General features: G+C 42.1%; 1 protein-coding gene across 2 annotated transcripts; it reads left to right on the top strand.

Annotated features, from left to right (window-relative positions):
• Positions 1-4,503: 4,503 nt before the first annotated feature.
• Positions 4,504-10,767, top strand: LOC695959 (diphosphoinositol polyphosphate phosphohydrolase 3-beta). Of its 2 annotated transcripts, XM_015127425.3 has the most exons (2): positions 4,504-5,143; positions 9,319-10,767. In XM_015127425.3, coding segments are annotated over exons 1-2 (495 nt in total). In that variant the 5' UTR covers positions 4,504-4,649; the 3' UTR covers positions 9,320-10,767. The 2 variants fall into 2 exon arrangements, with proteins under 2 accessions (XP_014982911.1, XP_077844391.1); XM_077988265.1 differs by lacking the exon at positions 9,319-10,767 and having other exon boundaries at positions 4,504-5,144.
• Positions 10,768-11,132: the final 365 nt, after the last annotated feature.

Raw genomic sequence — 11,132 nt, 5'->3', positions numbered from 1 at the left:
TATTTACTGGGAGTGAGAGAGGTACTCACATGCTCTTTTCACATATTGTCCAGAAAAAGAACATCATGATGAAAGATAACTTTCACTGGAGTCAGTGACTCTTAGCTACTGAATACCTTACCCAAGAGGTCAATGCTGAATGTCATCAACGAAGGCCATAACAAACCATAGCTGTGGATAATAATAATCCTTCTTATAGGACATGTTGATGTTGTGAGTGTGCAGGGTATGGAGACACAAGCCTTGAGCTCAAATACAAACTCCACTCTAAATCCTCATTTTCTCGTCTATAAAACGGACATATGAACTGCCTCCCTCCCTAAGAGTTAATGGGATAACAGTTAAACAGGATGCAGGGCATAACACAGGATCTCTCACAGGGACTGTACTCAACACATGTTAGATGTCTTAACTTCATCCCTTTCTTTCTGACTCCAGGGAAAGTGAAATGCCAGCATCTTTAAGTAGACGTTACATTTCTACAACGAACAACCTTTTCTTTCTCTGATTGTTTATGGTGGATTTTGATGGATGGTGTCAATTGTTGGAGCTGCTAGTTTTTAATGCATATCAAAGCACCCCCAAATTTTATGCTTTAGACAACAGTAAATTATTTTGTTCACAATTCTGCAGGTCAGTAATTTCAGCTGATCTCATGTGAGTGTTTTTTTTTTTCTTTTTGCTGTTCATGGCTAGGCTTAGTTATGCATCTTCGTCTAGTGTCCTGTTATGACCTAAGTAGTTCTGCTAGGAGCCGAATGATCTAGGATGGCCTCACCCATATGTTGGGCAATAGGTTCACTTTCAGCAGGGGTGAAGGGGAAGAATCTGCCACGGGTATCTCATCATCCTGCTAGCCCCACCTTCTTCACATTGCTGTCACAATGTTTTAAGCGCAAAATGAGGGGGGACACCCCAGTGTGAAAGCACTTTTCAGTTCTCTGCTGGCTTCTGTTCGCATTTGCTATTGTCCCACTGGACACAACAGATTACATGGCCAAGACCAGAGACAATGACAATGTGGAAGGAGATGCAGGCTTCCATGAACAAATTGCAGTTTCACTGTAACAGTCTACTACTACAGTGATTCCTGAATTACGCTGTTCATCATTGGAGAAATACTTAAATATGCAAAACCAGACAGTGGAATGCTGTTCTCTTAAAAAGGATCTTTACTCTTGTTACAAAAGTCTTAGCTTTTCTTGCCCTATTACTATAATATTACAGATTAATTATAAAGTTATTAGGCTGTTCTTGCATTGCTATGAAGAAATACCTGAGACTGGGTAATTTATAAAGAAAAGAGGTTTAATTGGCTCATGGTTCTGTAGGTTTTACAGGAAGCATGGTGCCAACAGCCGCTCAGCTTCTGGGGTGGCCTCAGGAAGCTTACAATGGTGGCAGAAGGCAGAGGGGGAGAAGGTGAGTCACATGGTGAAAGCATGAACAAGACAGGGGAAGGTGCCAAGCACTTTTAAGCGACCAGATCTTGTGAGCACTCACTATCACACAGACAGCACCAACCAAGCCATAAGGGATCCGCCCTCATGATCCAAACATCTCTCACCAGGCCCCACTTCCACCATTGGGGATTATAATTTAACATGAGATTTGGGCGAGGACAAGGATCCAAACTATGTCAGCTGTGAAAGTCTGGGTAAAAGGTAATTTAAAAATTCCCTTGCTATTGTATAAGCCTGTTTTAAGTTGTGGATCTCCATATCCAGACTTTTCCAGTAGGGTTTCAGTCTGTGCCTCTTTCCGTGTTATAATGTCCTATTCCTCTTCCCTGCCACAAGTATGCCCCCAGAAGGGACCTATTGTACAGGCACAGTGTGATGTAGAACTGATACTGATGGAATAGACTAGAAAATGGCACTTCTTTCTTGTGAGACAAAGGAGATAGTACCTGGCAATTGTGAAGCAGCCCTGCCCTGTGGCCAGAGCCTGGATTGGCCATATCCCGCCCCCAGACACCACACCAGTCTGCTAGCTTTGCTAGAGTGACTCGTGATTTATTCAAATCATGTTTCAAAGCTCTGAGTAGAAGTTCAAACATTTTGTATTACCAAGTCCTAACTATATTTTTTAGGATCCCTTGCTATTTTGTTTTGTGGTGGTTGATAGTGCCAAGTTGGATGTCATCATTTTCCATTTTAATTCCTACATGATTATTGGTGGTATGCATGAAAGCTTTTGATATTTTAAATCATAATATTTCATTTTTCTATTTATAGGGATTTATTTTCACATTTTTTAGGTGTTTCCCAAGAAGATATCCATATCTACAAACAATGACAACTTTGTGTTTTTACCAATATATATCAGACTTTTTACTCTTTACAACTTATTCCACTAGAAAAAACTTTTAAGACAATATTTAATAATATTTTTGATAGTAGGCAGATTTGTCTTGCTCCTTATTGTAATGCAGTTTTCCCTAGTTGTTTAACATAATTTGTGTGTTTGTGAATTTGAGAACCCTGAGAAATATTGCCTGTTAAGTATAATTTCTTAGTTTTTTGTTTGTTTGTTTGTTTGTTTTTTGAGATGGAGTTTCGCTCTTGTTACCCAGGCTGGAGTGCAATGGCACGATCTCGGCTCACTACAACCTCCGCCACCCGGGTTCAAGCGATTCTCCTGCCTCAGCCTCCCGAGTAGCTGGGATTACAGGCATGTGCCACCACACCCGGCTAACTTTGTATTTTTAGTAGAGACGGGGTTTCTCCATGTTGGTCAGGCTGGTCCGATCTCCCGACCTCAGGTGATCTGCCTGCCTCGGCCTCCCAAAGTGTTGGGATTACAGGCGTGAGCCACGGCGCCCAGCCTCTTAGTTTGTTTTTAATCCCAAGTGTTCAATTCCTTCAAATGTTCTTCCATCGTCCATCCATCTTTAAAATATGGTCAGGAGCAGTAGTGTCTCTATCGAAGTCACTCTTTTTTATGTCTGTATTTTATAATTTTGTTCATATATGACCCACAGCATTTTGTCATATTACGGTTTAGGTAGTGCAGATATTGCTTGCGCTTGGGAATAGGATCATTTTTATTTGTGATTCTGGGTATAAGTGGAATTGAACAGATCCTGGGAAAGTGAACTAAATTGTTATTTGAAAATTGGACTGCATGTCTCACGACAACTCTCCATTTCCATATGAGTCCATTTCCCCTAGATAAAGGAATTATTTCATCAACAAAGGAGGCTTTCATGATCCCCCCTTGGCTGATGCCAACAGAGTGCCAGTAAGAGAGAGACAAAGGTGCAATCAAAATCAGGGGACATCAAAGGTCTTCTCTCTACGGCTACTACGACATGAGGAAACACCAAGAATAAATGAGAAGGAAGGCTCTAGGTTGTTAAATTTTTGGCGATGGGATGCCATTTCCTGGCCGAGAGGACATGAGGACCAGAGAGAGAGGTGAGAGAGCAGCAAGTGACCTTGCTGGAGTCTCACGCCGGGAGTCTTTTAAAAAATCAAAGTGGAATAGGAAGGGATCTCCACGTGTATGGTTTCCCAACCCCCAAGTGGTGCTTATGAAAGAGAAAGAGAAGTGTGGAGTGTGTGGGGAATGAGAGAATGTCTTGGGCTTTAACGCAGGACTATTAGATGGGTGGTGCTCTGGTCTTTAAGGTGTACGTGCATCGAAGTGCAAATGGCTGCAACAAGGAGGTGAGGAGTGTACCCATGAGGAAACTGAGACACAAAGGGGTCAAGCAGGTTGTGAACAGGAGTTTAAGAAAAGCGTTAAATTACTAGCTGCGCCAAGATGCTCGGCAAGGTGGGAACCTGTTGAAGAAATAAAACTGCATCATGTGACTCAGCAAGGATGCGCGGCTACTCTGCCAAAAATCCCGTGGGTCGTTTTGACAACACCGGGGCCCAGGTCCCATGAGTAAGCCAGAATGGTTCATCGTGGAGGAGGATGATGACGACGATGCCCTTGCCTCTGTCGTGTGTAAAACGGCTGCGTGTGGGTTTCCCGCAGCGCGGTGGGGAGGGAAAGGAGAAACGTCCTGCCGCGCTACAGTCGCGTTTGGGTCAAAGGCACACGTGGAGGCAATCGGCCAAAGTCACAATGCGGTGAATTTCACGGTGCGCGAAGGAGGTTCCCGGCCCCCAGGGTTGCGGGGCGCCTGCGCAGTGGGCCCCAGGCGTCGCGCGCAGCGGGAGCCAGGAGACCCCCGCCCCCGCCCCTCGCCCTCCGTTGCGAACGCGCACGTGAACGGGAGCGCGGACGCGTCCGTGAATGCGCCTCACCTCGCTCAAACCCTCCCCGGCGGCCGAGGGAGGGAGACGCGCCCCCGAGAAGCGGGTGGGCTCTGTGGAGAGTCGCGGGCTCGCGGGCGGCGGCGCCTCCTCCACTCTGGCGGGCCCGGGTTCGGCCGGCCGCCCATCGGACTGGCGGACTGGCAGACTGGCTGACTGACGCGCCTTGCTGCCCCCGCCTCCGCCCGCGCCCCGCCCAGCTTCATCTCTCCCTCCGCTCCCCGGGCTCGCGGGCAGACTGAGGCGCCTCTCTCTCCCCGCCCCTCGCCTCGGCCCTTTCTCTTCCCAGCACCTCGGCTGCTCCCCGGCGGCGGCGGCGGCAGCGGCGGCAGCGGCGGCGGCCCGCGCAGCAGCGAGAGGCAAGAGGAGGCTGCCTCGAGGATGAAGTGCAAGCCCAACCAGACGCGGACCTACGACCCCGAGGGGTTTAAGAAGCGGGCGGCGTGCCTGTGCTTCCGGAGCGAGCGCGAGGACGAGGTCCTGTTAGTGAGTAGCAGCCGGTACCCGGACCGCTGGATCGTGCCGGGCGGGGGCATGGAGCCCGAGGAGGAGCCGGGCGGTGCGGCGGTCCGAGAGGTGTACGAAGAGGCGGGAGTCAAGGGGAAGTTAGGCCGGCTCCTGGGCGTCTTCGAACAGAACCAGGACCGCAAGCACAGAACGTACGTGTATGTACTGACTGTCACGGAGCTGCTGGAGGATTGGGAAGATTCGGTTAGCATTGGGAGGAAGCGAGAGTGGTTCAAAGTCGAAGATGCCATCAAGGTTCTCCAGTGCCACAAGCCCGTGCATGCCGAATATCTGGAGAAATTAAAGCTGGGCGGTTCCCCAACCAATGGAAACTCCATGGCCCCATCCTCGCCAGATAGCGATCCCTAGTATGTACTGCTCGCGCCCGCACAGACTTCTGTTTGTCTGCCTCGCTTAAAATGCATCCCGCCTGGAGCACCTCCTGTGCCATGTGCAGTCTCATTGGGAGGAGGGAGGCTTCTTTTGTTTCCTTGGCATACCCTCTGAATCACGCTTGCAAACTGTCTCAATTACCAGGCCCTGTTTTCACGTTTTTCAGATGCTTTCAAAATCGCTTCTTGGTTACACTGTAAAATGTTTCAGGGAAGCCTATGCCGCTTGGGGTTTTAGGTGCCTTAACTGTTCACCCTGCTTTTGGGGGGTGTTTGGGGGGGGGCGAGGGGTGGGTGGGGAGCGTGTGGGGAGTGTGTGTGTGTCTGCCTGTGCGCCTTGTGATGTTTTTGGTTTTACATTTCACACATAGTCGTGGGTGAGCGTGCGTGCGCATTTTTGATACCAGCCTTGTGGTTTGTTTGGTAGTGGAGGCCTTTAAAGTCTGACCAGCTTGGTTGTGTGGGCATCTTTTAGTATTTTTTTTTCCCTTTAGTTGTTTTCTCCTTCACAGCGTTCACCCTTGTTGTCAGGGAGGTCTTCTGTGGTGGGAGTTGGTTTAAAAGATCAGTTTTGAATTTTTTTAAAAAGTAGGAAATTCTACATCTTGTGCTTTTTCTGCACTCGTCACTTTAGCCTCAGAAATGGCATCTCATTTGCCTCTTTCAGAAATTTCTTTTTCTATTTGTATGTGTAGATCATTTGGTTTTCAAAAAATTTTCACAAGTGGTAATTTTTCACTGCTGACTTCAAATCGCTATTTCCCATGTAGATTAACCTTACTGAATAGATGATGGGATCTGCTAGCCAAACACATCTTACCAGAAAAACTGTATTCACAGAATTTGATTTCCCATGCTCAATTTCCAACTCCCATTGCCCCTTATTGGATACCATAGAAGATCCATGGTTCTCTGGATTTAAGTTCGCTTTTGAAAGTGCTCTCCCTCCCTTATTTGAATGTAGTGATATTCCGCTTAAACCTCCCTGACTCCCAGTAACCACAGAAATGGGATCTTTTATGGCGATTACATCCCAACTGAGTTAGCTCTAGTGATGTTCAGCTGGTAGAGAATTGTCAAACTATTAGGATTCCTGAACAATCTCTCTTATGATAGAGAGTAATTGTTTTGTCTCACAGGACAACCTATTCTAGGTGCAGGTGACCAGCATCTACATCAAGAAATTAACGTTGCCTGTAATCCAAAAACCTCCTACTCATTATTTTGCTCTCCTGTCTTTTAATACCATAGAATAGTTCGTTTTGAAACTGTCTCTATTTTTTTTTTTGCTGACCCCTTGTGTGCTTTTTGCATTTTACCCTTCAAAACACTGAAATATTTTTCTCTATTTGGAGTACATTGTAATTTCACAAATAATATATTTTATGCTGCTAAACAGTGGGTGCCATTGCACTTTCTAAAGAAATATGGTGCCACTGTTTAGAAATCTTATAACAACACATTTAAGTATAGGTAAACAAAGTACAAATCTGTTTCTCAAAACATCTTCTGCACTGATGCTATCAAAGAGTAAACTAGAAATTGTGGCTTTTTAAAACTTGTAACAGTTTTATTTTAATTACATGGTCTGATCAAATACGGAGTATTTTTCTATTTTTCTCTTAACAAAGTGATACATGTTGAATATATATATTTGAACCACATATGTTTAAAAATATTTTTTAACTTTTAATTCCAGGGGTACAAGTGCAGATTTGTTCCGCAGGTAAACTTGTGTCATGGTTATTTGTTGTACAGATTATTTCATCACCATGAAGCACATAGTGTAAATTCCAAACAAATTGACTTTTATTATTCAGTCTAAAATAGATCTTAAGATTTTCCTCAATAAGCTAGTTATTCCAGAAGGTTCTTGTTTCTACATTAATATTGACCTAGGAGAGATTGTATTTTATGGATATTTTTGTGGATAAAATGTATTCCACATGAAACACTGTCACGATTACACTGGAGACTTAACTCGTACTTGCTATCATTAGAAGTAATTATGCATCATCTTATTTGGTTCTTAAGTTATCTGACAAAGTAAAAAATAATGTACAGTATTCATAGTAACCCACTCTTAAGAATTGTGAGCTTATAAATATGTTGTGGTTTTTCTTTTTCTTTTTTCTTTCCAGAAACACTTAGAATATGTAGTGCTACTTTTCAAGACGTACTGTCAAGTTAAATTAAGTGGTTTTTATAAAATATTCTCTGGAACTTAGTCTCATCAGAACAGTTAAGAGCGCCAAGGAGATTCTTTTTTTCTCTTCAAAACTAAGTCAAGACTTTCAAGTTAAAAGCATTAGTACAGAAAATGTTTTTGAGAACCTGAGATTTGTACTTTGTTTACCTATACCTAAATGTATTTATAAGATATGTTTTCAGAACAGTGGCATCACATTTCTTTAGAACAGAGGTGGTATATAGAAAATTTCTACCACCTCAGTGCTCCAAAATTTGATGTATAGTTGAGATTTTTTTCCCTTCTAAGAGTATTAGAGTTCACTTGTACATTATTTCTTTTATGATAGCCGAAAAATATACACCTAAATTTTACAGCCCTGTCTTGATAAAGAAAGGAAAAAGAGTACACAGACAATTGAGGTTTGCAGACATGAATCAGAGATTTATTTTCTGCATGTTTTATAAATAGCTTACATTTTCAGCTGGTCAAGTGTTTTATTCTTGTGAATATATAAAGAGGAAACATTAATATAGATGCATATACTGGAAACGTAATTGGTGCTGTGTCTATAATACATAATTTTTTTTCAAGAAGTATATGTGTATGTGTGTTTAGATACAAAATCTGTTGACCACACTTTAAAGAAACAAACTAAAGGGAAGAAATTAGAAAATAATTTAGTTGCTTTATTTGCATAGATTAATTTGCAACAATTGATGTAAAGGTTTTAAATTCTTTCTGTGATTTCATTTCAGAAGGTTAGTATAAGCATGCCAATTTGTTTACAGTTAGAAAATGTGTATTTGCCTGGCAGAGCTTTCACCCCTAGAATTCCCTTGTGGGGGGAGCCACCAGGTACTCTCAGAAAGACTTTAAACAATATTTTCCTGGTAGTGGTCTCTTGATAAGATAGCTATTAATACTAATGGTATTTAGCAGATTTTAAATACGTTTGGGCAAACAGCACTATAAGAAGTGAAAGTCACTATGCTGACTGTTCTAAAACATAACGCTTTTATAAGATAGAGCATGGGCTGGGCATGGTGGCTCACACCTGTAATCCCAGTACTTTGGGAGGTTGAGGCGGGCGGATCACTTGAGGTCAGGAGTTGGAGACTAGCCTGGCCGATGTGGTGAAACCCCGACTCTACTTCTAATTATTAATGAAGTGAAACTGCAAAAATTATCCAGGCCTGGTGGCGCGTGCCTGTAATCCCTTCACTTGGGAGGTTGAAGCAGGAGAACCTCATGAAACCAGGAGGCAGAGGTTGCAGTGAGCCAAGATCACTCCAGCCTGGGCGACAGAGTGAGACTACGTCTCAAAACAAAACAACAACACAACAAAGGGTGAGCGCATGATGTAACAGAAACTACATTGGGGGTTTGAAGTCAGACAGATCTAGTTCCAGTTCTTCCTCACTGCAACTTAAACCAAGTTATCTAACAATCTGACGCCCAGTTTAAAAAAAAAATCCATTGTTGGAGATAGTAAAAATAGATACTTTATAAACATCTCCAATGAGAAGCCTTTCCTGACCACCTGGGTTAAGAAACCGTCTTCTGTGTCATGGTTCGCAGAGTTTATTGTACTTAATCTATTTTCATGGCTATGTGGTCACTGGACTGAAAACTCTTTCGTGGGTGGGAACCAGTCTGAATTATTTCCATGAGTCTAGAGTCTGTAACATGGAATTTAGGATATTTTATGTCTTAAATGGTCACTCCTCTTTTACAAAACTTCTGATATCGCTGCTTTCCTGACTTTTGCATCATGGTATACATTGGCTTATAACCCCCTCAGTTGCTGATCCAGACTCATTGCATCTGCATTAGATAATTCTGTGGAAGTGAAGTGCTTGATGCAAAGTGATTGATGTACATAATAAGCTCTTGGTACATTTGTCAGTTGGAGGAATTATTAACATAAGCCTGCTAATTTTATGTTGGTTTGTTTTTCCAGATGAACAGCAAAGATGTTTAGGATTGTGCTGAAAGAAACATTGATGTGAACCCAGTGATCAATGGAATTGTCAAGTACAGGTGAGCACTTCTGTGTTCCCAAGAAGACAGCTCATCTGGTTTCTTCCTGCATCTTGGGACACTCCTTCCCTGTCTATACCACTGACTCTTGCTCTGGTTGTTGTACTATTATATGTGAACAGACTCTTAATTCAGCACCTATAGCCTTTTGTTGTGCTTTTTTGATGTGTCTGCCTTCTTCATTAGACTATAATGTCTTTGAGAGCAAAGACTATTTTTCCTTACTCTTTGCATATCCTGCATCTGAGACACTACTTGAAATATGGTTGGCATCACTGAAGGTTCTTTGATTCAATTAATATTTTGTAATCACCGTGTGGCAAAACATTCCCCTTCCAATCTGGTGCTAGTAGAGTATATGCTATCTAGGCACCATGTGTGTGGCTTTTGTGTATCAGGTGTTTCAGAAATATTTCAAGGCAGTTGTAAGATACTTGAGGACAAGAATTATTACTCCTATTTCTATGTCATACCACACAGTAGCTGCACAGTTTTAAGATTATACCATCGCCTAGGGTAATGTTTTGTAGAATCAGTCCTTCGTGTAACAACTCTAGTGTTTTTGTACTGTTGATGATTTGCTTAAAATTTTATTCAAAAACTATCACTTGCTATAAAGGTAACTGTAAAAATAGTGGACGCAAAATAATGTTGTGAGTTTTTATAAAAATAAACTTTAAAATGATATATAAAACATTTTTTTTTGCAATGCCTGCCCTAACCACTTCTTACACGTCATCTTAACATCTCTTTGAGGAAACAGTTTCCTCATTTTACAGATTTAACATACTGTATTATTTGATGCCAGAGCTAACAGGCTATATCATAGGCAGTTTCCAAAGTTAATTATGCCATTTAGTTTGTCTAGGTTTCTTTTGCCTCTCTCACTGATCCATTTGGCTGTAGTTTTCATCCCTTTTCTAGTACACACAGCTCCTTATCCTACCTGATTTCTGCATATGAGAATGCAGAGGGCTGAGAGAGGGCAAAATCGTTGTCACTTGGAAAAGGCATTTAGGAAAGAGGCTGCCGTTAGAGGGGAAAACAAAATGAAGGATTTTTAAAAAACGAGGACTTGGATCAGCTGCCTCCAGAATAACTTTAAGAAAATAACAAAGGTGTTTAGAAGAAATCTTATGGAGTTTGCCATGGGATGTGTGATATCAGCAGTCTTCTCCAGTTCCTTACAAATGACCCAAAGTGGTTCTAATATGGTAGTTTGATTTTTTCCTTTTACATTATAAAGCAATTGCATCGATAAAAGCTTGGACTCCATTTTAGTGTGACACTCTTCCTCATGATACCAGTGAAATGTATTGATTGTGTCCCTAATTGTTACATAATTTGAAATAAAAACGTAACTTCTTGATTTATTGTTTTTTAAAGATGTGATATGGTACTGTGGTTATGTTGTTTTAAAACATTCTTATCTTTTAGAGAAGTATACTGAAAAATGTACAGGTGAAAATGATATGCTACTGGTATTTGCTTCAAAATTATCTGAGTGTGGGGTAATTGAGTGCATAGATGAAACAAGATTGGCCATAAATTGATAATTGCTGAAGCTGTGTGATGGATGTTTGAGAGTTCATTATACTATTCTCTATACTTTTGTATATGTTTGAAATTTTCCATAATAAAAATTGAAAAAAGTATTCTTCACAGTTTACTTATAGGCCCCCTCTAGACTTAAGTGCAGAAGGCTGATCAGAAGACAGATGCACAGCCCAGAAA

This window comes from Macaca mulatta, chromosome X (assembly GCF_049350105.2).
Source record: "Macaca mulatta isolate MMU2019108-1 chromosome X, T2T-MMU8v2.0, whole genome shotgun sequence".
In the NCBI taxonomy this organism is placed as follows: Eukaryota; Metazoa; Chordata; class Mammalia; order Primates; family Cercopithecidae; genus Macaca; species Macaca mulatta.
The sequence above is the reverse complement of the archived record's forward strand: the minus strand, read 5'-3'. Positions and strand labels throughout refer to the sequence as shown.